General features: G+C 41.5%; 1 protein-coding gene across 1 annotated transcript in view; it reads right to left on the bottom strand.

Annotated features, from left to right (window-relative positions):
- Positions 1 to 23,818, bottom strand: part of TMEM161B (transmembrane protein 161B) — a 31,730-nt gene extending 7,912 nt beyond the window's left edge. The window contains exons 1-11 of the mRNA XM_081213422.1: positions 23,156 to 23,818; positions 16,721 to 16,824; positions 14,902 to 14,985; positions 14,361 to 14,458; positions 12,810 to 12,966; positions 9,457 to 9,608; positions 8,312 to 8,372; positions 5,487 to 5,627; positions 3,651 to 3,764; positions 1,401 to 1,575; positions 466 to 562 (exon numbers count right to left, since the gene is read on the bottom strand). Coding sequence (XP_081069548.1) covers positions 466 to 562; positions 1,401 to 1,575; positions 3,651 to 3,764; positions 5,487 to 5,627; positions 8,312 to 8,372; positions 9,457 to 9,608; positions 12,810 to 12,966; positions 14,361 to 14,458; positions 14,902 to 14,985; positions 16,721 to 16,824; positions 23,156 to 23,158 — 1,186 coding nt within the window. The 5' untranslated portion in view covers positions 23,159 to 23,818. The remainder of the gene's footprint in view (positions 1 to 465; positions 563 to 1,400; positions 1,576 to 3,650; positions 3,765 to 5,486; positions 5,628 to 8,311; positions 8,373 to 9,456; positions 9,609 to 12,809; positions 12,967 to 14,360; positions 14,459 to 14,901; positions 14,986 to 16,720; positions 16,825 to 23,155) is intronic.
- Between the last annotated feature and the right edge of the window lie 1,606 nt (positions 23,819 to 25,424).

Here is a 25,424-nt window from a genome sequence, read left to right as displayed (position 1 = left end):
GAAAATTATTTTGTATTGACAAACTTTGTGTCTCTAAGAACTGATTTATACATTGTAGCAAGAACAGCACTTATTGTGGGAGGCAGTGGGAGTGTAATATGTTATGCCCAACAAGCGTATTTTGAATCTCATGGACAGAAAGCACAAATACATGTGTGCCCTTCACAAAAATATAACTATTCTACAGTTTTATGCAAAACCACTGATACATTCAGTTCTTCAGCTGTTGTTGAGCAAGAACTGCCCTAATTGTAAGCTGTCTTATATATGAACATCCTGCCAGTTATTCCTGGATTTGCAACAGAGATAAGAGCTACGTACACAGAAGCATGCAGGAATGCTTGTCAAGCAGTTGTGCCTCAACATCTTGGCTTGCCATTTCTTCCCAGAATACTTAACAAAATAATACCGTTTTAGACAACAGCATTACTTAGCAGATTCTTTTCTTTATTGGATACATCTTACCTAAAGTTTTCAGCAGCAGCGTCATGTGAAGCAGCATAACCAGAGGCGCCACATACTGAAGTGCAATTATACAAAGGTAATAAAACACTCTGGCCACCTAAGTTAACAAAAATATCGAGTAACTCAGTGCACAAGCCAATGCAGTATGACTATCACATAACAAGCAATTAAGCACAGTTGTTGGTATTATCAAATAGTTAGAAGCAGTTTATTTTGTATAATTTATCTTTCACTTAACAGAAAAACCTTCTGAAAAGTTTACAAGAAAGAATGCAGTAACTAAATCACAAGCTGAAATCTAAAGCATACATAGTATCAGAATAGAGTAAAAGACTAAATCACAACACTGAACAGATCAATCTGAAAACCCATGCAATTTTAATAGTGATCCCTTTGAAATCTGTTTGCTATTTCTGTCCTAAACACTCCCTAAAAGCAAGTATATAGTTTACATTAGGAATAGATTTACCATTCATGTACTCGTCTGGTTAAAGTAGTATTACGCCTTGAAAATCAAAGGGACTCCCACTACCATAACACTAAACTATTTCTCCAAGGCAAAAAAAACATAGATATGCTGATTGCAACTTTCATTGTATTTTAGCCTTCAATCAAAACAGCCGTTTTCATGGATAACCACTGTTTCCCTCCTACAATGTCATTAATTGCTCTATCAACTAACCATTAGAATTGCAGTAATATCCTTTAGAACTAATGAAAAGTAAGAAGTGATTATTGCCAGAAAATATTAGATTTAAATGTCCCTAAAGTCACAGTACCATGATTCCAGATAACATTTCAGGTTGACTATAAATACAAGATGCGAGAGTACTGTACTCATGAATTTAAATATATATAATATATCATGAGTCTAAATATATCATTAGTTACTTCATTTGTTTTATACACACTATTATTCTTTTAGGCAGGCTTACCATTTTCTGTAGTTCAACTGTACTTATTCTGCCAACTTCCTTTTTCATTTGATCCACACATTTCTGTGCTAAATTAAGATAGGCTTGGAGATGACTACGCATCATGGCTAACCTCAAAGCACACAGGAGAATTATAATCCACAACCTGAGAGTATCAAATGTTGCTTCTGACATTCTGTAGATTAGAGAAAAAGGAATGCAGTGATTTTCCAAAGGACATCCTACACTGTACTAAGCACATATTTTCCATTTTGTACAAGATTGCTAGAGTGCTGAAAGAAACAATTCCACTACAGAGTGAAAACATTCCAATATCAATGGAATATACAGAGATGTTGATGGTCACAAGCCTTTAGGAGAGGGAGTGTAGAAAATCTCTTATTACTACTACTTTATAGTTAGAATTCCTATCTCAGAGATTTTTAGATACTGGGTGCAATATGTACTCAAGTAAATAAATGAGTCTTGACCCATTTGTCTTTCTTTTCCCTTGTCAAAGAGAAGGACAAAAATATGTTCAATGTATTTTTACAGGCAGTGGGATGCAACAGAGGATAATTAATACTGACTTTTTAATTTATGCAGTTTACTGGACAGGATATTTGGTCTTTTTACTGCTTTGGGCTTTGTATTGCAGTCTCATTCTCGTTCTATCTCATGCCACAGTTCTATTAAATGTCAAGCAATTACAAGAAATCTTCCAAATTGTTCTGTATGCTGTTCATGCTAAAAAAAATCCTATCCAAGCCCAGAACTCGTTTCATTGTTACAGAGAGCTAGACAAGCTATAAGATGGTGCCATTTATGCTCACAAGCAAGTTCTTAAGTTATTATTAAACACTTCCTCCCCACCTCCCAGTGACAGTTATGAAATTAAATATAAACATTTTTATGAAGTGGCAAAGCAAGATTTGCTTGAAGGAGCCAGGAGGACAGGCACCAAATATAGACCCTTGCCATCTGTATTTACCAAAGAATTCATAGCAGATGCGTAAGAACATTGCATATTAAAATATAACAATTTTTGTGCACGCAGTGGTTATAGCTAACTTTCAGAAGCTTCTCCCCAATGCCTAAAGATCAACAGATCCTTTGCATTACAGTTTCTCAGTGATTTACATAACCAGCTGCCTCCTTTGCAGTTATAGCCAAATAGGGAATATAGTGGTATTAATAGTTGAGATCTCTGTAGACCAAGGAGTAGGTTCTGTTGATAACATTAAAAAAGGTAAAGGTACCCCTGCCCGTACGGGCCAGTCTTGACAGACTCTAGGGTTGTGCGCCCATCTCGCTTAAGAGGCCGGGGGCCAGCGCTGTCCGGAGACACTTCCGGGTCACGTGGCCAGCATGACAAAGCTGCATCTGGCGAGCCAGCGCAGCACACAGAAACGCCGTTTACCTTCCCGCCAGTAAGCGGTCCCTATTTATCTACTTGCACCCAGGGGTGCTTTCGAACTGCTAGGTTGGCAGGCGCTGGGACCGAGCAACGGGAGCGCCCCCCGCCGCGGGGATTCGAACCGCCGACCTTTTGATCGGCAAGCCCTAGGCGCTGAGGCTTTTACCCACAGCGCCACCCGCGTCCCCTACATTGATAACATTAACCAGTGCCTTTTCTTGATTCCAGTGGCCGCCTTTCTCTATGTTACTACCATCAAAGTTAAACCATTAGAAGAGAATGAATAACAAGCTACCATAATATATGTTATATTCCTTGGTACTAAAAAAGAACAAAATTCCAAGTATTAAAGCTGGGGCTTTAATTAAAGCTTGTCCTCTTTCCACTCAATAGAGCTATTATGGTTTAGAAAGTAAAAAAAGATAAAAGTAAAGGAGCCCTGGACGGTTAAGTCCAGTCGAATTTGACTATGGAATGCAGCACTTATCTCTGCTTTCAGGCCGAGACAGATGGAATTTGTCTGCAGACAGCTTCTCCAGATCATGTGCCCAGCATTACTAAACGGCTTCTGGACACCGTGACAAGTGCCAGAGCGCATGGAAATGCTGTTTACCTTCATGCCGCAGTGGCACCTATTTACCTACTTGTGCTGGTATGCTTTTGAACTGCTAGGTTGACAGGAGCTGTAACAAAGCAATGGGAGCTCACCTCGTCACAGAGATTTGAACTGCCAACCTTACGATCAGCAAGCCCAAGAGGCTCAGTGATTTAGACCACAGCATCACCCATGTCCCTTTACAAAGTGGTACATGTACGGTAAGATTTTACAAGGTAGGTTTTCAAGAGCAACTTACAAAGGCACATTCTCTTTTCCCAATGGGGGATTCATTATATAGTCCTTAGTAATGGGTTTTACCCACAATAAGACCATCAGGAGGGGTGCCAGGAAGTTTATATGCAGCAGAGTTCTGCAAGTTAAATAGAGAAACAAAATTAATGCACCATAATAACTGCATTTTCAAACTGCTGTGTTGAAAATAAAGTAAAATACATACAAACTAGCTCATAACCCTTCCGATACATTTGTTTTATCTGCTAGGATGGTGGTTTTCAAAATGTCACTGAAAATGCTGGCGCTCCTGTATTTAATCCTGGGCGAGGTTGCTGGTTTGTTTTTGTTCTTGTATTTAATATGTATTTTGTATATGGGGGGGGGGGTAATCTTGTATTTTTATGTTGTGAACTGCCCTGAGATCTATAGATGGAGGGCAGTATATAAATTTAATAAATCATCATCATTTCTTCAGGAAGAAGACCCATAATGGCTCTAGCTTGCTTGCCACTGCCAAATTTTCAATTTAGATTATATTGTAAGATTCACTATCCAGTTGCACAGTGCATCAGTGAAGCTCAGAAAGTCTCAATAGCACTGAATATGAGTTAGCTATGTGCCCAGGAATGCCTCACACTCTCTGGCAGGCTCATTGGGGTTCCCGAACAGGTATTTCAGTCTATTACATTGACAGTCAAGCTAAGTGTAGGGAATTCCAATGAATGCACAGCTTCACCCCTAATCCACACACCAAACCTGATCCCCAAATTTATTAATGAACCAAAATATAATACAGTTACTGTTATTCTAAAGTAGCACATTTGTTGATTAGACAGTAGAGAAGGAAACTTTGAAACAGATAAACTGTTTAATTAGCAAACAGCATCTCTGCAATTTGAAAGCACTAAGGCAATGCAGGTAGAAAGAGGTAGCTGGTATGAAACTAATGTTTTCCCTTGGGTTTTTCTGCTTGTGAATGGGGCCCAACAGAAGGCAGCAGATCAAGTATAATTTATGGGCATCATCTTTTTCTGTGACTTTTCTATGAGCATATCCAATGATCAAGTCGTCTGAGGATTCTTCACAGTGGCATAATGTCCCTAAACTACTTCCCAGGCTGACCCGCCACTGCAACCTATCTCTGGGTTAGCCACAGGACTAAATGTCTGTTAATCCTCTTATAGGGGTTTCCAACAGTGCTTCTCCATCATTCGCAGCTTGTTCAGAATGCAGCAGCAAGGTTGCTTACAGGCACAGGCAACCATGATGTTATTATTCCTGTCCAGCATTCTTGAACATTCCTGGGGTCTCAGATATCACACACAATTCGGAGCTGCCACCGCTGTGCCTTAAGACAGCACGGGCCACTTCACCTGCACTATGCCAGGTTCCTCACTGAATAAATGTGCTCTGTTCAGATATTCAACTGTTCCGGGTATTCACCTTTAAGACTTCTGAACACAAGTCTCGTTTTCCTCCTCTCCTCACCCCTGCCTTTTCTTCTTTTAAAATGTTTAATAGATGGTTTAGCCATATTCTCATTAGGAAAATAGGAAGTTGCCTTATACAGAGTCAGATTATTGGTCCATTAGATCCGTACTTTCTACACCAATCAATAGCAGCTCTTCAGAGTTGCAAAAAGGAATCTTTTCAAGCTCTGTATGGAGATGCATGGGACTGAATCTGAAACCTTCTGCATGCAGAACAATTGCTACAACTTTCCTTGACTTTTCCAGCCTTTCCTTGACTTTTATTGTACACTGAAAACTGGTTATGAATTGATATTTTAGCTGAGGAAAAAGAAAAAGTGCTGCCCAAATATTACTATTTAAGCAAAGTAATACATGACGTGGCTTACTGGGTGATTTTTTCAGTTGATAAACTCAAAGCATCCAGATGCATCTGAGCCAATCTCAATCCAGGGAATGTCAAAAAAGCACCAATAAACGAACAAAGGATAGCCAAGAAGAATTTGAAGGTTAGTTTAGAAACAGGACCCCTAAGAAAAAAAGGGAAAAGGGGAAACAATGGTCAACTTTTCCAACATTTTAAGGACATGGTATATATTTTGCTCTTACATAACATGACAAAGGAAAACAAAAAAGCAAACAAAAGCCATTATTTCCCTTCCAACTGTTAAGAAATAAACTTATTACTGAAAATCAGAAATATTAAACCAATCTACTCTTGCAGAATGCATACAGTGATGCCTCTGGTTGCGAATGGGATCCGTTCCAGAGGCCCGTTCACAACATTAGCAGAACGCAACCCACGTCTGTGCGTCCCACGATTCACCGCTTCTGCACATGCATGAGCAGCAAAACCTGGAAGTAACCCTTTCCGGTACTTCCGGGTCGCCACAGGACGCAACCTGAAAACACTCAACCTGAAGCAAACGTAACAAGAGGTATGACTGTAATAGTAAAAAAGTGTATTCTGAGATATCAAGTCATTTATGCAAAAGCTGCTTTGGTACTTGCTGTCCAATAATGGGTTGTTCATTGTTTTTTACAGGAGAGGAATAGCAGGTGCTTGTGTGCATCTCTGTGTGTCAACATCAATGTATCAGTAGTAAGGAACCTCTAGCCCATGGGTCAAATTAGGTCTGCCAGATATTCCAATTTGTCCTGCCAGGCCATTTTGACCAAACCGTACCTACACATAACCTCATATGAGATACAGGGAAAGATGCAACGGGGCTAAAAGTAGATTTGCATTATGTTTTGCAAGCCTCAACAATCAACCAGTTGTAAGGGCTTGCAGAGTGCTGTATACAACCAGTTGTAAGGGCTTGCAGAGTGTTTTGCAAGCCCCACTGTAGATAAAATAGGTCACCTGACATTCGATGATTGATGGGTGTTTGGGGTGGGGTGGCACTAGCCTGTCCACCAGATCCTGTTGCCCACTCTTGCTATATACTAATTGAAAATTCTTTCTCCATTTGTGGATACTTATATAGGCAACATGATGAATCACACCTAGAAGAGAGAGGTAACAGGAGCACGTTTGGGGAAAACCCCAGGTTTACAAAAGTACCCAAAAAATCTGTGTGCACTTGGGCAGGAGAAGAACACCAAAAACATGATAGGTGAGGGCTTAGCATGGTCAGTGGGAACAGAGTGGAATGGAAGAGGGAGTGGAACGGAATATCCTATAAGAGGGCAAGGCTTGCATTCCGAATAGGAACGCTCCACAATGCAATATTTTTGTTGAAGGTTCCGCTTGTGTGTTTCACACATAAGAGAGAGCTCAGCTGGTAGAGCATGAGACTCTTAATCTCAGGGTCGTGAGCAAAAGTTCCCTACATAGCAGGGGGTTGGACTAATTGGAATTGTGGTCCCTTCCAACTCATCATTTCTAAGGTTATTTTAAGTGTATAATCTCACACACCCTTCAAATCATGACATTGATGCTGTAGCGTACCACAGGATGGAGAACAATACCGTTTTGCCCACTGTCACCCTTTACTGCTAGCAACTTTTAAAGAATCTGTTACATCTGTGGATGAACAAATTGGAGATTTCACCTGATTATCAGAATTGAATTTCTGACCACGACAGTGGTCAGAATTAGTTAGATACTGCTTTGTTTAGGGATGCTTTTAATGTTTGACAGACTATTGTATTTTAGTACACTCATACCTCGGGTTGAAGCAGCTTCGGGTTGAGGGTTTTCGGATTGCGCTCCGCGGCTACCCGGAAGTAATGGAACGCGTTACTTCTAGGTTTTGCCACTCGCGCACGCGCAGACGCTCGAAATAACGTCACACGCGTGAGAACAGGGCTCTCGGTCTTTTCCTTGAGTCTTGTTGGCCTCACCATTGAGCTAATAATAATAATAATAATAATTTATTATTTATACCCTGCCCATCTGGCTGGGTTTCCCCAGCCACTCTGGGCAGCTTCCAACAAAATACAGTGGTACCTCTGGATGCAAATGGGATCTGTTCCGGAGCCCTGTTCGCATCCTGAAGCCAGGCCACCAAGACTCAAGAAAAAGACAGAGTTCCAATACAATAAGAAATTTCAGCTATTGCAGCTAGTTTTGCAACTAAACTTAATAATTAAAAAAGGACAGGAGCCCTGTTCTCACTTGCATTTCATCACCATACCTCTAAAAGTGTGGAGATGCAAATTATGAACTCCCATTTCGAAAACATTTGATTCATAGGCTTTTGCAGTTTCTACAAATTCAAAAGGAGTAACTGAAAAATAGAAAGCGTGGTCTGTTACATCAGGAATGTGGTATTCAGGAATATGAGGTCCTACTGCAACAGGACCTGTATCATGAAAGTCGACTGGAACCTTTATTTTCTGTCAAGAGCAGCTCTCATGTGCCACATCAGAAGCTGTACCCAACAGTTTCAGAAGCAGTTTGAGGTATACAAAGAATTACTGTCATGAACAGAATGTGAAAGGCTTTGCTGGGTTTGAAACCCTTGTCCCGTGTGCTCCTGTGAATTAAAGAACCTTAATACAAACAAAATTCAACTAAAATGAGAGCATGGATAACATTTCAATGGGTTGTATTCAATTAGCCTTTACTCAGAGTAGAGCCATTGAAATGAATGTCTTAAATTAATCATAGCCATTAATTTCAGGGGGTCCTTTCTGAGTAAAAGTTAGTTGAATAGAACCCAGTAGTAACAATACGCATCTCTACATAGTTGTTTGTTATACTTACTGGGATTCCAAGCCTTGCTTTTCAAAAAACTGCACAGCACTTTCTGAAAAATTTGAGAAGCCTGCATGTGGAAAATTTTGCACAAGGTGAAACGCAGAATCTCAAAACACTAGCAACACAAAACATTTTAGAGGTAATTTTCAAATGTTAGCCAGGTTTTTCTGCATTCGCCAGTCAGAATGCTCTAATTCAATTATGAACAGGCAAGGCCTTGGAAAATATCTCTCAGCTATTTGTATGTTCTCTTAAGGGTGAACAGACTGTGTCTTCTTTTTAAGAGTGCAATCTATATCCACCTGAAGTCAACAGTGTTGATCTTAATGGGCCTAAATTACAACCTAAGAGCATAACCAATTTCTAGAAGAGGTACTTCAGGCAACTGCAGTAATGGGGAAAGAGCTGAAGAAATGAAAACAAGCTAAGGTTAGAAGTAGGCAAAATAGTAAATATTTTGAGAAAGAATCTGTTTGTAAAACACACACTGGGCTGAACTTTGGCTCCACACATATGGTGTGCTGTGATGTGGCGGTGCAGAGCAGAAAAAAGTTAGTGCTGGAAATTTTGCAGAACCACTTTCTATGAGAGATCTTGTACACAGAAGGTAGTGGTAATGGTAAAGGTCCAGTCGTGGATGACTCTGGGATTGCAGCACTCATCTTGCTCTATAGGCTGAGGGAGCAGGTGTTTGTCCGCAGACAGCTTCTGGGTCATGTGGCCAGCATGACTAAACAGCGTCTGGCAAACCAGAGCAGCACAAGTATTTCCACCTGATTTTACATTATCCCCCCCCCTCCTCCTGTTCCATATCCTACCCTGTTGGGCAGGGCCCAGGGGTTGGGGGGGGGGGGCTTGGGGATTGCCAGATGAAAAAGTCACCTTCCACTGGTCTCCTTGACAAAGACCTTTCAATTCCAGCATGTATTTAAAAGAAGTTGTATTATGCCCACTTTATAATTTATTATTGTTTTAAACACCAAATTATTTGATCGGTGATTTGTTTTATCGACTGCTCTGTAAATCGTTTTGTGACCTGTGGTGAATAGGAGTCTATTAATTTTGGAAATAGATAAATATTGTATAAACATTTCTCTGGATCCAACTAAATGATATTAATGTTGCCCAAACATAACATTTTATGGTCTTACCTGATTCGAGTCCAAATTCTAGATAATTTTCTGTTACTATTAGAATGGTCATGGCTTTGACAAAGAAAAAGAAGCCAAAGGTTACGCAGACGGATCGCTCACCTCCCTCTTCTACTTTGAAGTAGTGTGCAGTTAATGAAAACAATATTTTGCTACATAAGAATAGTTAAGGAAAAGAACAGTTTTGTATAATCCGTAGATTAGCCAAAAATTAGCTTACGATGAAAATTATATGGAAAAAGCATAGCTGAATGGATTTGTTTAAACACAGTGATGCCAACACATACTAAACGTATTACAAAAAAATCAGACAACTAGTTCCATATGCCCAAAGGGAATTTGGCTTATGTTTCATCATCAGCACGTAGCTCCAATATGCCACATGGTTCCCTCCTCTTCAAACAGAGACAAGTTCAACCAAAAGAAGTTAATGATATGGAATGGGGGAGGGTTGCTGATCAAATTAAAAATAAATAAAATCCTACTATGTACATATAGTGCATCTAGCTGCTCAGATCCTGGTTTGTATCTAATTGTATATTTCTCTCTGCTGATGGAAGGCTGCTTAATTCAGCAGAGGTTTCCACTGGTGGAAGGGTTTGTGAGGGGAGGGGCATCCCCTGCATGACTCCCAGTTTTCCTAGGGGTCTCCAAACTCCCTGGAGTAGATTGGGTGGTGCAGAGGGTATAAACTAAAACCAATTCCCCCCCTTTACCACTAATGGAAGCCACGTTCGAAACAACGAGCCTCCCATCACCAGAGAGACACAATTAGGTACAACTTCCAGTTTACCTATTAAAGAGATGTATTTAAAGACAGCTAAGACCAAGGATTTATTCAGAAATGAAGTATAAAAGGAGTTGATCTTAACAAAGTTTGATTTCTCTCAAGTTACATCCAAAACCAACAATTTTGTAGAAACCAAACAAGCTTTTTGTACAGTTGAATATTAATTTCACTTATTTTAAAGGAAGCTGGAATTAAATTGAGATATTAGGATATTAAAGCTTACAGCCTTTCTGATCAGAAACTCCAGAATTTAACAAATTTTATGCAGAAGTTGAACACAAAAACATGACTTGATAACATGATCACACAATCATTTCACACTATCATCAGTTTCCAAAAGACTTTAAAATAGTTTAAATAACATAATGAGTTTTCATTAAAAAAAGAAAATCAAGAACACAATACAGTACTGACTGTTAGTCAACTAATGCAGACATATCGCTATTGAAGCAACACTTTTAAGAGCACAAACAAGCACTTATTAACTGTATCAATCCATACTGATTCTTAATATAATGTACATCAGAATTTGAATGTACATACACTCTATGGCCTGGGGAGTCATTAGTCAACAATGCCCAATGCACATTTCAGTATGCATACTGAAGAATGTCACCTCCTATTGGGCATTTATTTGATTCATAGCACAGAGGTAAATATTATTTTAGCCATGAACTACACTGATTAAACTGCTATCCACGTACAAGGAACACTGCGGATATTTTGTTTCATTTGACTTTATCAGCTCAAGAGACACCAACATCTTGCACTGAACTCTGCCTCCTCTACTTCAACCAGTTTAGACTCATTATGAAGCTTCTCTTCAGAAAGCTGTTTGACCAGCACTTGTTATAGAAGCAGCAGTGGTCTGTTTTCTTAATTACGTGATAATGTACAGAAGCTGTAGGAGTTTTCAAGATCGTACAAAGAAGGCTGCCACATACAACTTGGTGCCACCACCTTTTGAGCGCTGTCAGATTCTTCATATTTTTTTGCCCATATATCCATCTGGGTTTTTTGGGTGGGTAAGTTATGGTTGAGGAGACAGATTTCAGCAACAAGAGATGCAAACTAGTGCACAAAACTCTTCAATGGAGATCTCATTCCATACAATATGAGAGGTTGTGAGTGTGGGTGGGTGTAGCCAGCATAGAATCATAGAGTTGGAAAGGACTCTGAGGGTCATCTAGTCCACCCCCCTGCAATGCAGGAATAGGCAGATCTCCCTTATGGGGATCGAACCTGCAACCTTGGCATTATCAGCACCACACTCTAACCGACTGAGCTATCCAGTAGATAATGCAGTGCTATCCTTTTTCAAAGTTAGCAAATGTCTTAAGTTAAAGCATGTCTAAAGCTTCAAGAGAATGCAAAATAATAGTTTTTAGGACAATCTATGCAACAAAGAGATAGCAATCAGCAATTTGACTTTTTTTCATTCCCTACCCTAAATGCTGCAGTATTTTTGCAGGGTCTCCTCTTTGACAGCAAGCCTGCAGATAAGCAGAGGCTGGCACATGCTGAGATCTTTTTACAAAGGAGAGAAAAAGAGCTATATATAGCTTGCTGCTGGTGGTACTCTTCTACAATAGCAGTCTGAACACAAGCGCTCCTTTTAGTATATGTTATTCATAACTATGACTTTTGCTGCATGCTGTGCAATATAGGCAGCTGTAGGCAGAAGCCCTAATTTTGTTGCAGCCCAATTATTTAGTACAAGTTTGTATTCAGAGTCTAACAAAATGTTACAATTTTGGATCTCTCCCTATGCAAATAATTACAAAACAAGATCTAGGCTAAGATTTTACAGCCATGAAAGAGTTCATAAATAGGACAGTTTTATAGTGCATTGTTTAGTTAACATATCTTACAATAAAGACATTAAAACCAGCATCTTGCAGAAAATCTGATCCCTAAAACTAGAAATAGGATTTATTCTACTTACGTCAGCAAACAAATCATAAAAGACTATTTATCAATACCTGAGCAGCAATGTCAATCACTAGCACTAGACAGGGGGAAAAAACATTAGAAAGCAAGGGTATTTACTCAGCCTTCTTACAAATCATATCACTGTGAACAGAAGCCAGCCTGACAAAGAATGCTGTGTAGACCTAAAACATACAAAGTCATTTTTAACGCCAAAAATATCCAGAACAAGACGGAGCGGGGAGGCTTGGTGTGAGGCTCAACAACTTATTTGCAACTTACTCTGTCTCTGCAAAATATAGGCAGGCCATGCAAGACTGTTTCAGCATTCTTTAAACACCTCTTTGGTACTATCCAGTCACCATTGCCAGGGCCAGCAAGCAGAAACTTAGCATTGCTGCACAGTACTGTGCATGTCTTGTAGATGTTGGCTATGCTTCTGGACAAAGAAAAATTCTTTCATACAGAATAACGCACTATGTAATAATGAATTATGCATGCTTTAGATGAACACGACCATAAGACTTCCTATGATTCAATTAAAAGCAACAAATTATCTCCTGCGTGTTTCACAGAGCATTAGATCTTCTTTTAAGCAGTCATACAGAACAGTTGTGACACTGTAAAAGGATACATTGCAAAAGCCAGAACAAGCAGACACCAGACTATACTGATATTCATTTCTTGTGAGGGCTTCACCCAGCTGTAGTAGGCTTCAGTAACCAAATATACCACGGTAGCTGCAACTGTGAAGTCCACCAGCCACTGATATTCAGGAAAATAATGCAAGGCTGAAATATAAATGGTTACTTAGTAACTGAAATACAAGCAGAAAACATTTTTAGCATCTGTGGTTCCTAGAGTTTCAAATACACCCAGGATGTCCATACATGAACTGCAGTTATCAACCTTTCATTGTTGTTTTCTTAAAAATAAAAAACCAACAACTTTCAACTTTCAACTATAATTAGATTACTAGAAGACCAATCACAAAATGCGGAAAATAGCTAGAATATCCAGATACACCAAATAGAAGGCACAAGCTTTTTGGCAAGGAGGATATTGCTCCTTGAATCCAGTTCAAATGGATTCACTGCTTTATTATACCTAGCTACACTACTGGTCCATCCAGTTTCATACAGTCCACTCTGATTAGCAATGGCTTGCCAGGATCACAAACAGGGATGTCCCCCAGCTCTGCAACCACAGGAATTTTATCTGACAATGCCATGGACTGATCAGGATTGCATCCATGCAAAGTGTGTGTTCTACCTGCCATCAAATACATAACTCTATGAGAACTACCATGACCAGTTTGATATCAGTATCATCTTGGGACAGCTTAAAAACTTTAAGTTTAGCCTACAATGTATAGTGCAGGGGTCTGCAACCTTTAAGACAAAAAGAGCCACTTGGACCCATTTCCGAAGAAAAACAACAACTGGGAGCCGCAAAACCATTGCGACATTTAAAGCATGCGCGCCGCTGCCCTCCGATCTGACAGCGGGCGGGAAGGTGACGTTGGGACGGTGCGTGACTAACGCACGCAGCGCCCCCATGCGACATCACAGCCAGTACAGTGCCCGCCACAGTGGGGAGTGTCGGGGCGCACAATGCGCCTCCTCCCCTCGCTAGTATCCACCCCGGAGCCGCGGCAAAGGTGTAAAAGAGCCACATGCGGCTCCGGAGCCACGGGTTGCAGACCCCTGGTATAGTAGGTCTTCTCTCTCTAAAATGATGCTGATTGGAGCCCTTTCTGTATGCCATCAGAAAGTCATCCTCCAACATGCACTGATGCTCAAAGTGAAGTAAATCTTTCCAATGCAAAACTTAAAATAGCTTCCTCCCTTCATGATTTATTTGAAATTGGCTGTAAAACAAATAACGGTTGTTACATGGAATTCATTTCTCAACTTACACAATTTACTATGCAAAGTTAGGGACAGCTATAATGAGCTTACCCTTCACCTCCCAACTTCTCCACTAATATTGCAAGTCGTTGTTTAGAAACTAGATGCTTTTAAAACAGGGGCCAGATTTGAAATTCAAAAAAGGCTACAAGAAAGTACCTGAACAAACCTGGAATTAAGAATTATGTAGCTCTCTTTGGACAACACCATACATTTAGTATTAAAAAATACACAATTGTGACACCATGCAGTTTATAATGGTCTCAGACCCTTACCTAATGCATCTATTTCAGTAATAGACTTTGTTTCCAGATGAAGATCAATGTCTTTAGGAATGGTTAGCGGTTTGTTTTCAATATGACCATTATATTTCCTGTAAAGAGAGACACATCATAAAAACCATTCCATATGCTGAGTGCCATCAAAGTTACCAGGTCTCCCTCTTTTTCTTTCTCTTTGTGTGTGGTTTATTTAGCATCAGGGTGCAGCCAAAGTTGGTGGAGTCGGAGGGAGTGGGAAAAATGGTTTGGATCAGGGCCACAAATGAAGACTTAGCCACTCCTACAGTAAACAAACAAAATTTATAAGCCATACTCAATATGGGGATAATGGTGGAGAGAAGGCAAATACCTTAGAGATTCTATTATATTCTATGTGTATTGGGGGGCAGATGTGCACATCCATCCAGTTTTCCATATGTAGAACAGTATTTTTCTTCATTTTGAAAGACTAATTGGAATAGCAAATAGTCATCCCCATTTTCTAGCTAGGAGACAGAGGTTGAAAAACAGTAACGGGCTCATATTGCTTACTTACCTATCTTTCTTGCTTTTTCCTTTTTGTTGTTTCCCGGCAAGAATACGTAATTCTTCTTCTGTGGGATGCAGATACCATCGCAAGCTACCAGATTTTTGAAGAAGCAGGTACCAAGAGAAATACAGGTGTTTGTCAGACTAAATGTAAAAGAATTTGCTTTCTTGTTCATTCACAAAATTCCTGATTTCAAGCTGATGTTATCATATGTCACATACTGCCTTACATAATTGTTGCTCTGTAGTAGATAGCCCCAGTTATCAGAATGAGCTTCCAAACTGGTATCACTTTTGTACATTGAGGTTTCAAAAGACTAGCTTACTATGTTACAGAAACGCACATAAGGAGCTTCAAAGATATCAGTTTAAAAGTGCTGTGACTCAACTAATGAGGTTCAAAAATAGTTTTAAAAGCACACAGTGACTACCAAAAACCTCTGGTGACTGGAGGTGGGGGGCAGAGCAATCATACTCTTCATTTCTGCCCAAACCCCACCTTTTTGCCATCTGCCTACATTTTCTACATTTTTATCCTTTCAAACAGCTTCTGAAACCAAAATCTCACATTCAAAGTAACTTGGTTATTAAGAGTTCAGAACAAAACAGAAAAGGGTTGTGTTGCTATGCAAAAATAACCACTGGCAACATGCAGTTTTTTCACCACTGTAGCTAAATTAATGTCAGGACTTCCAATATTTCCATGACAGTCCCCATGAATACCCAGGTGCAGCTGTAAAAATCTCTATAGGAGTCCATGATGGACCAACAAAATCCTGTTGTTTTAACACCAAGCAAGGGTCAATGCAACTATATCATCCCCTCTGCGTAATTTGTGCTTCTACCTATCCTCTCTAGTGAGATGTTTGGTCTAGAACAAGCAGCTCCCACAATCCATCCTTGCATTTCCCATCCAGCCACCTGGCTCATACAATCCTTACTTGAATAATCAATTCAATTTAAGGTGAATGGGAAAATCATTAGTTATTACTTGTAAAACCAATCAACTGAACACCTGAACAACTGAACACACATTTTAAAGTGATTTTGTTTGAACTAGGTGTGGAATTATTTAATCAACATCTTTAACTGATTTCTTACTACGGGAATATATTTTTTAAAAAAGATTAATTCTTGCTATCTGGAAATTCAGAACATTTATATCAGTATAGTCAGTAAGCTAGGGGATTGTGTTGCTAATACTTCACCATTTTTTCAGAACTATCTGTTGACAAGACAACCTGCAAGGAAAAGAACACATCCAAATGGAAATTTATGACTAATCTTGAACTATTGTGATCCAGATCACTAAGAAATGTATCACAAATAGTATACTTGCCCCTAACAACAGCTTGTTTTGTGAATAAACTATCCTGCTTCTTTCTTTCATTTTCAACTTCGTATTTCAACTATAGGAAGAACTGTATTTTATTACAGGCACTTAAGGAAGAAATATGTTGCCACAGGATTAAGAGGAACTTAGAAGGAACATAATAGTCTGCAACAAGAACCCTGCCAAGAGTTATGTTCATTAAGATACACAGTAGTATAACTAAGCATACCACGTATTACTCAATTTCATCTGAAGTTACGGTACAGTGATAAATCTCCAAATGACTTTAAAAGATTGAAAGTGACTATTCTACTGAAAGCCAAACTTTCAAGATCTGCACATCACTATGATTTGTTTCTAGGTAAACGCAAATGCATTACAGAATTGGGCAATTACAACAACACCTTACAGTCTTATCAGTGGTATTATGGTATAAGCTTTCATGGGCTAGAACCCACTTTGTCAGACGTTCAATTTGTTGCCCTTATCTTACCTGCCACTACAGAGAAGCCACCGCGCCAGAGAGTAGTGAGGTATGATCTTCTGTATAATACTAGCCATCACCATGGTAACCACCAGCTGCACACCTATCACACCCTGTGGAGGAATAAGCCAATGTATGTTAACATGCCGGAACATTTTTTTATATTTCAAAGCCTACAGTTCTAAAATGAACCTTTATATACTGCAGGGTTGTTTTTGTAACTGTGAATTTACGACTGTTCGTCCTAATCCCTCCATAAAGGCATTGATAAAGGATTCAGAAATATGACTTTCTAGGAAAGAAAGCACACATCTAGCTGTTTTTCCATTGTAGCACACTATTACTGAAGATCAAATAAATTACATAACCACCAACATTACTTTTAAAAATGTGTTTTAAAGGGGGACAGAGAATGCTCAGTTCAAATTCTTACCCTGCCTGGGCCAAGCTTGCAATTAGTCACTTGTAAAACAAGTCTCAACTTCCAGACTTGGGTCCACTCTCTCTTATATCTTTAAAAACTGATTTAGAGCTGATCCATAATACATGCAGAAGCCCAGATACACATGTGCCTACTATAGGAAACTCAAGAGAGTGACTGACCATTGCTCCTGGGCACATGACAAGTCTGTTCCCCACATATTTATTGCATTTATTACCATTTATGAATCACTTCCTATAAAATATTTCAAAGCAATTGAACTATAAAAATGACAATTTCATAAATAAAACAATTTTGTAAATAAAGCTATTTAAAAAAATAAAAATAAGAAATGTAACATGCTACCATGCTGTACATCTGCACATCCAGCCTGCAGCCTAAAATAAAGAGGTTGTGAGTATAATACTTTCCAATGTGGCCTGTGCAACACTGTAGTGATGAATTTGCATAACTAGAATACATGTGGTAATTTCCATCACAAAGTCTTATACCTATAAGCCTTTAGAAATCTATGTTGGGTGAATAAGAAGATATGGAATAATAAGTAAAACAAAGAAAAAACCAGAGACTAAATATCTGGTGGGAAAACTCTTTTGGTTCAAGGGCTGAATTCAAAGATGGCCATCTTCCAGGGGCCACACAGTGGGTGGAGCCAGAAAGGCTCTCCAGCTAACAAAGGAAAGCGCGCACACACAAAATGTTCCCCAAGCACCATCCCATATCACACATCAGGTTCACATTCCAGTTCTCCATTTATCAATGCAAGACAGAGAATGCACATCCCACCCCATCCACATAAAAGTTGCATCTCAATTCTAAAGACAGCAAAACAAAAACTTCCTGCACTTAGGCAGGAAGAACCATATGCAGAAATATAGGATGGAAGACACCTGGCTTACTAGCAGTACATGTGAAAATGATCTAGGGGTCTTGGTGGACCACAAGCTTAACATGAGTCAACAGTGTCATGCAGCAGCAAAAAAACAAAAACATTTACCGTATATACTCAAGTATAAGCTGACCCAAATATAAGCCGGGGTACCTAATTTTAGCACAAAAAAACTGGGAAAAACTTATTGACTCGAGTAGAAGCTGGTTCACGACACCACAGTAGCGGAGGAAGAACAAGCAGCCCGAAAGGGCTCTTTTGGGCTGCTCATTCCTCCTCCACCACCGCTGACAGCGGCAAAGGCGGAGGAGGAAGGAGAAGCCCAAAAGAACTCCTTCGGGCTGCTCATCCCTCCGCCGCCGCCTCTGCCGCTTGCAAGAGCAGGCATAGGAGCTGCAGTTTGGAGAAGCACAGTGCAGCGCCTCTCCCAACTGCGGCTCCTGTACCTGCCCTTGTGAGAGGTGGGCGGCAGCGGTACAAGTGGCGAGAAAAGGCTCCTTTCGGGCTGCTCGTCCTTCTGCCACCGCCACCTGCCTCACTCAAGTATAAGTCGAGGGGGGCTTTTTCAGCATTAAAAATGTGCTGAAAAAGTCAGCTTATACTCGAGTATATATGGTATTTGGCAACCAACACCAGTCAAAAATTATTAGTTTAATGTGGCATTTGGAACCCATATTCAAGTTTCTGCATATTGGAATAAAAAAACGCTGCTAGGCATGCATAGTGCACCATCTGAGAGGCAGCAGACTAACATTTTACTTCACAGTGAGAGAAAACTGCCCAAGATGCTTTTAGCATCTTATATACCCAAGTCGGCAATCCATGTTTCCCGAAAATATCGGTAAAAAGCAAGGCTCACCAATTGCTAAACATCACTTTATTACTTACCAAACACATTACTATTGCGTAAATCTATAGTATACACTTTTCATCCCAGTGCTATGATAAATTATAGTCTGAGATTTCATGGAAAAATAGTGACCATAATACAGTCAGACTATAAAAGGCCCCCAGGAAATAACTTATTCAAGGGCAAGAAAATTGTTTGCACACAATTATGCCTAATATTTACTTTTGCTGCAGCACTTTGTTTTGAAAAGAATTTAGCAGCTGCATTGTAACAATATCTAGAGGTCAGACAGTTTGGAACCACATTCTGATAAGGCATTGTGATAAGTGGTAAGCATAGAGCAATTGACAAAACAGGTTAAATATGGAAGACATGATCTAGGGGGGAAACAAGGTCAACAGAGAGAAAAATGTATAAGGTGAAATGCAGAGCACAAGAGCACTATTTCTCAGATTTTTATATTGCTCTTTAGAAATAACATGACTACAGGGCTGATTTGGGACGCTGCTTTTGAAACTCAGTTTCAAAACTGTTTGCAATGCAGCATTAGTAGTTTCTCTAACAAAAACAACAGCTTCACTATAAGTACCAACCCTTTAGGCATATTAAGTACTCTTGAGTTTAAGATTTCAGAGTTGATTCACACAGCTTCTCCTCATCAAGGGTAGACAACATGGTGCCCTTTAGATGTTCTTGGACTACAGTTTCCATCAGCTCCAGCCAGCATGGACAATGGGAGTAGTAGTTCAGCAATATTTGGGGGGCACCACACAAAGCAGAGCACAAGTCTCAGGCTTGCGTACATTCCCACTGTGCATACAAGGTCATGAAAGATCAACTCTCTATATACTCATATTCCATTCACGTGATCCATCCATCTCTTTTGCAGAGATTATGAATATAACACAAAGATACAGAGGACGAAAGTCAACATTAGCCATACTCAGAATATACCCACTGAAATCAATAAAATTAAATCAGTCTATTGGTTTCAATGAATCTACTCTGGTTATGACTTAGTTAGATCTCATATAAGCATTAGAGAGAGAAAAATTTGCAGGCAATATTTGTGTGTCAAGGTGCGTGAACAGAAGTATTCGGTGTTAAACTTTAGGAATGTTCTGCTTCTCTTCCTAATGATGAAGCGTGACAAGTCTACCACACTCCCACTGCCCCCAAAAGGTAGAAAATGAAAATCTATTATATAAATTATATACAAATTTAACTCATAGTATGGGTAGCAACCAATGGCACTGTAGAGCTAGAAATCTGGGAGCTGCATCCTTGCTCTGCTGAAATGCAACAGATCCTCAAGTCCAGGCTGAAAACAGAAACTAAACAGGTCCTGGCAGGATTCACTAGGTTCCAGTTGTACAAGGCTGCTTCCCACAGTCTAAATCAATGGAAGATAATAAGTAGTTCAGAAGACTGCTGCTTAGTGACCTAGTTTCTCAAACACCACTGGCTAAGAGGTTCTTAAAGTACGATATAGCTCATGCAACATTTATCATGCCTACATTAAGAAGTTTTGCCCCTAAAGATAATATGTAGTATGAATTCTAAAGCTCTTTCAACAGTCTCAACAGCATGGGATTGGCTCCTTCTTACATCTCTTCTGTGGTTTCAGAAGCTTCAGGCCATGTGAAAAGGAGTTGAAAATATTGCTCCTTTCCATGCCAGGATCACCCCAGTTCCCCAACAGGGCAACACTAGCATGGAATGAGCCATGTTGAAATACAGGACCTGGTCTAAACAGCAAACTAGAAAAGAGATGTGCAGCAGTGATTTTCAAACCATAAGGTTAACCTAAGAAGAGAACCCCTTCCCTTCCTACATCGGTGGACATCCACTCAGCTGGTCACAATACCATGTTTCAGGAAACATTCACCAGTGCTGGCCTAATATTAGGAGAATCCAGTTTATTGCAGGGTTTTACTCAAAAAGCACAAAAAAATACTTTTCAGTCGATAACTAAGGTCTCAGTTCTCACTTTCAAGTTGACAACTGAAGGACAATACACCTGAAATTACAATGAAGAACTCTAGAGCATACTGCATGTTTTTATTTGTTTTACATCCTGCTGCTTTGTTAATTTTTTGTTTTGGATGTTTTTTTTGCAATTTATTGAATTTTATTGTTTTTAATGCTATAGAACAATTTTAAGCATACTATAAAAATAATAAATAAATATATAATGACTTTAACCACTAGATTGGAAGCAATACCACATTCTTTTTCCAACAGCAGATAAACAGGTGCTTTTGGAAGGTCACAAGCAATGTCCTTAAATGGTTGATAGCCATCCTCTCCCAACAGTTGAGGCATCCAGTTTCAGTGGTATGGCAATTCCACTTAACTATATGACTAATAGTATTTAATGGGGCAATCTATCCCATATACCCTTGGGTTCATTTTCCACTGATATTTTTAGGTGTACATGTAAAGGTTACATGGTGCGAATGTGGAAAATACATTTGCAAAACACATATATGACACATCACACAAATACAGTTGGGAAAGAGCAGAGATTTCATAGGACACCATGACTCAGTGTATGCTTGGTGGCAAATCTAGGTAATGGAGTGTAAGAAGTGATATTCAGGATGATTTGAAACACATATATGAAGTTGATTTTTTTCTTTGAAGTTTTACAGAAGGGCTTGCAGGTCACTGAAACAACATAGGCTGACCACTCATTCAGCAGTGGTTGGGTCACTGAAATCTGGAATGCATACTACTATCACAGGTGCCATCTGCAGACAACCCCCTCCCTCAAATTGTACCAATCCCACCAGTGCTCATTCTCATACTTATGTATATTTCCAAGTGAAATTATCAAGTATGGTACAAGGAGACAACTACCTTTCATCGCAGAAGCAGGTGAGCTGGAATTGCTATTTCAGCACGTTCATATGCCCTTCTTATCCAGCCTCACAGCTTGTGCTTATATTTAAGAACAGCAATATTAAATGGATTAGACTCAGCCAAATCAGTTCTCAACAAGCAAATAAAACCCAACTGTATTTTTTTCATAGGGTATATATTAGAATAGCTGGAAATCTGGATAAATTTGTAGTTTCGGGTTGACTATATCCATTGACTTGGTGATTTCTTTGTTTTCAGTGCACACACACATTATGCATTCCATTGAGCTTGATCAATTGACTGTCCCTGAATCACAAATGAAGAGTAGGAACACCTCAACAGGAACAATGGCTTATCAGCAGGCCTGGGCCCTGTGGCTGGTCAGATGAAACTAGGCCTCACCCACCCCACCTAGAAAGTCCACCCACACTGGAAAAAGGAGAACACACGTGGCCAAGTTAACCTAAGAAGAGCCTACTAGATTAGCACAGTTGCCTCCATTTGGCCCAGCATCTTGTTCACACAGTGGCCAAGAGGCTGCCTGTGGAAAGTCCACAAGCAAGACCTTCACCCCTGTGTTTGCCAGCAACTGGCATCCAAAAGCATTCGCTGCCTCTCCCTGTGGAGGCAAGGGCATAGCCATCAGTAAGGTAAAGGTAAAGGGACCCCTGACCATGAGATCCAGTCATGACCGACTCTGGGGTTGCAGCGCTCATCTCGCTTTTATTGGCCAAGGGAGCCGGTGTACAGCTTCCGGGTCGTGTGGCCAGCATGACTAAGCCGCTTCTGGCGAACCAGAGCAGCGCACAGAAACGCCGTTTACCTTCCCGCTGGAGCAGTACCTATTTATCTACTTGCACTTTGACGTGCTTTCGAACTGCTAGGTTGGCAGGAGACAGCCACGAATTTCCTCGGTCCTCTTTTAAATTCATCCCAGTTGGTGGCCACCACTGCCCTCCTGTGAGGTTGCACACGGATATTTGAAAACAGGAAACCCTACATCCCCCGGTAGGCAGTTGGGGAGAAGATGGGCTGACGTCCATAGGGTAGGGATTGTGGGAGTCCGCAGCATCCGAAGGCCCGGCCTTCGTTTCCGAACAGGGATGGGGAACCTGTGGTCCTGCAGATGTTGCTGGGCTACAGCTCCCACCTCCCCTAGTCACTGGCCATCCTGGTTGGCGCGGACAGAAGGTGGTGTTCAGCAACGTCCAGGGGCCCACAGCTTCCCCACCCCCGACTTCTCCCCACACACAAACACCCCTATTCCGGCTTCAGCCACCGCCCTCAAAAACAAGATTTGTCCCGAAAGCCCTAAAAGGGCCAACCGGCTCTAGGGAGAACTTCCAACTCTCCCTGCCTCTCTTCTCCCCTCCGAGGTCTCACCCTCCAGAGACTCACCATGCTGCCCCAGGAGCCTCCGCCGCCGCCGCCTCGCGGGCTCTCCCCACACCCAGCTCATAAATCCTCCCCGCGCGAGCCGAGAAGCGCAGAATGCTCGCGGGGAGGCTCCGGTGACGCTCGGAACCCCTCTCGCCAGCTAACGCCGGTTTCTAATGCCCGGCTCACGCCTCCCAAAGCCTGCAGAGGTCACGCCGGGACCCAGGTGAACAAGGACCCCGAGCAGTGCTGCCCTGAAGATCCGCCTGAAAAAAGGAAGAGCCTCTCGTTCCGCGGCGCACCGCTTCGCCGCATTCCTGTCGCGGTGGAGAGGCAATTGCTTCACACCGAGACTCTAAGCGGAAAGGAGATGCATTTCGCCCATAAGATGCTGTTCTTGAATTATTTGTTTTATCAGGCGCAAGGAAAGGCATCCCGATGCCGGGGAGCAAGGGAAGGAGCCCTGTCACGTGACATGGGAGGTCACCAGAGTCGCCCTTTCTGCCGTCCGAGAAAAATAGTCTGAGGTGAAGCGGGGATGACTCTCGCTTGGGATTCTGATTTGTGTGTATTGCAGGTCGCTGTCCGTCCAACCCTCCCCCCATCCCCCGCAAGACGGCTACTCATAGGCAGCTATGCACAAGGATCGTTGGCAAAAGCTAGGCTTTTTAAAACGGTGTGAAGAGAGCGACAAATAACGAAAGCAAGATAAGAGACCTAGTCAATGAGGGGAGAGGGAGGGAAGGCTTTACTAGCGGAGCGGCGCATTCAATTAGCGCATGCGCCGCCCTGAGAAGCGCTAAGGGCGGCTGAGTGCGCACGCATCGTTATAACCAACCGCCGCCTGGTATGAAAGTGCGTACACCCGGAAGTTTTGGCTGGCATGTCTCGTGCCGTGGAAGGAGGGGGAGCGGAGGGAGGCGCGTCAGGAGTCTCGCGCGAGCTGCTGAGGCGAAAGGCGGTTGGGGGCGGCTCGCGCATGCCGCCTGCTACGTTTGCCGTTATTCTAAGGCCGCTGAGGAGGAGGAGGAGGCGGCTCTTTCCCGCCCGAGGAGCCTCACCAGCGCGCGTTGCTTCCACCCGTGCAGAACTGCGAGCCTCCCAGCTCCTTAACGCGAACACCAAAATTATTGCAGGAACTCATCTCTGGTTGCCGAGTCGCAAATATATATATATATTCAGTCTAAACGAGTGTGTGTGTGTGTCATTGTGTGTCAATTCTAGCTGCTTTGACGCGAGAGAAATGTGGAAGCCCCTCACCCACCCCTCAGTAGAATTGCCTGCACCACATAAAGATAATAAAGCATTATATTCTACCTTCCTATAAAAAATATACAAGGTGGCTTACAATCGAAATGAAAATAATGAGCAAGGATAATACTGTTGCGTTCACCCCAATCTCCGAGAGGCTCCAGCATTTACCCAGGTTTGGTTTCCTGGGAATAGAAATCAGTAGAGACTGGGGGGGGGGGGTCTTTAGGATATATGGATCCACAGGTGTGCATCCTGACTAGCATAGGTTGGAAGGAGTTACAGCATGGATGTTCCAACAGCTCTTGTTTTAATGGGAGCCCAGCCACCCACCAAACCACAGCTTTGTGGGATTTAGCCTGCAGAGAAACTCAAGCCTTCTGTTTCTTTCAGCTTGCAGCTGAAAATTCATGCATGCACAGCCCCGGCTTGGCCTATTCTCCATCCTAGGATGACATTCCTGTTTGCATAGGTATTTGGTGGCTGAAGGATGCTATGTGAGGGATTCAGTGTATTACTTAGGAGATGGTTTCATCAGGCAAGCAGAAGTGCTTGAGCTGATGGAGCAACCTCCCCTCTTTTCCCCCCTTGAGGTGTTCTGGGGGTTCTCCCAACACCGCCAGCCCCCCCCCCCCAGCCAGTTTTGATGGGCGCAGGGAGAGAGAGAGAAAAAACACTGGACTAAGGCAATGTGTTTTCTATGGGGCTACCTCTGAAGGCAACTCCAATGGTAGCCAGAAGGCCTAAAGATGTGGCATCACTTATTTGCACCAGTTGTGTTGGCTTTCTAGGCCTAAATCAAAGTCTGTGCACTCTGACACGGTGTTCTGTTGCGCCAGAAGTGGTTTAGTCATTCTGGCCACATGACCCGGAAAGCTGTCTGGACAAATGCCAGCTCCTTCGGCCTGAAAGCGAGATGAGCACTGCAACCTCATAGTTGACTGGACTTAATCGTCCTGGCGTTTTTTACCTTTTTACCTTACCTTCTGCAATTAACCATGGTCATAATCTAAGATCCAGGTCTGAGGTCTGGTTTATG

This window comes from Podarcis bocagei (genome assembly GCF_964188305.1).
Source record: "Podarcis bocagei genome assembly, chromosome: 11".
Lineage (NCBI taxonomy): Eukaryota > Metazoa > Chordata > Lepidosauria > Squamata > Lacertidae > Podarcis > Podarcis bocagei.
Note: the sequence above shows the minus strand (reverse complement) of the source record. Positions and strands in the feature narration are given on the sequence as shown.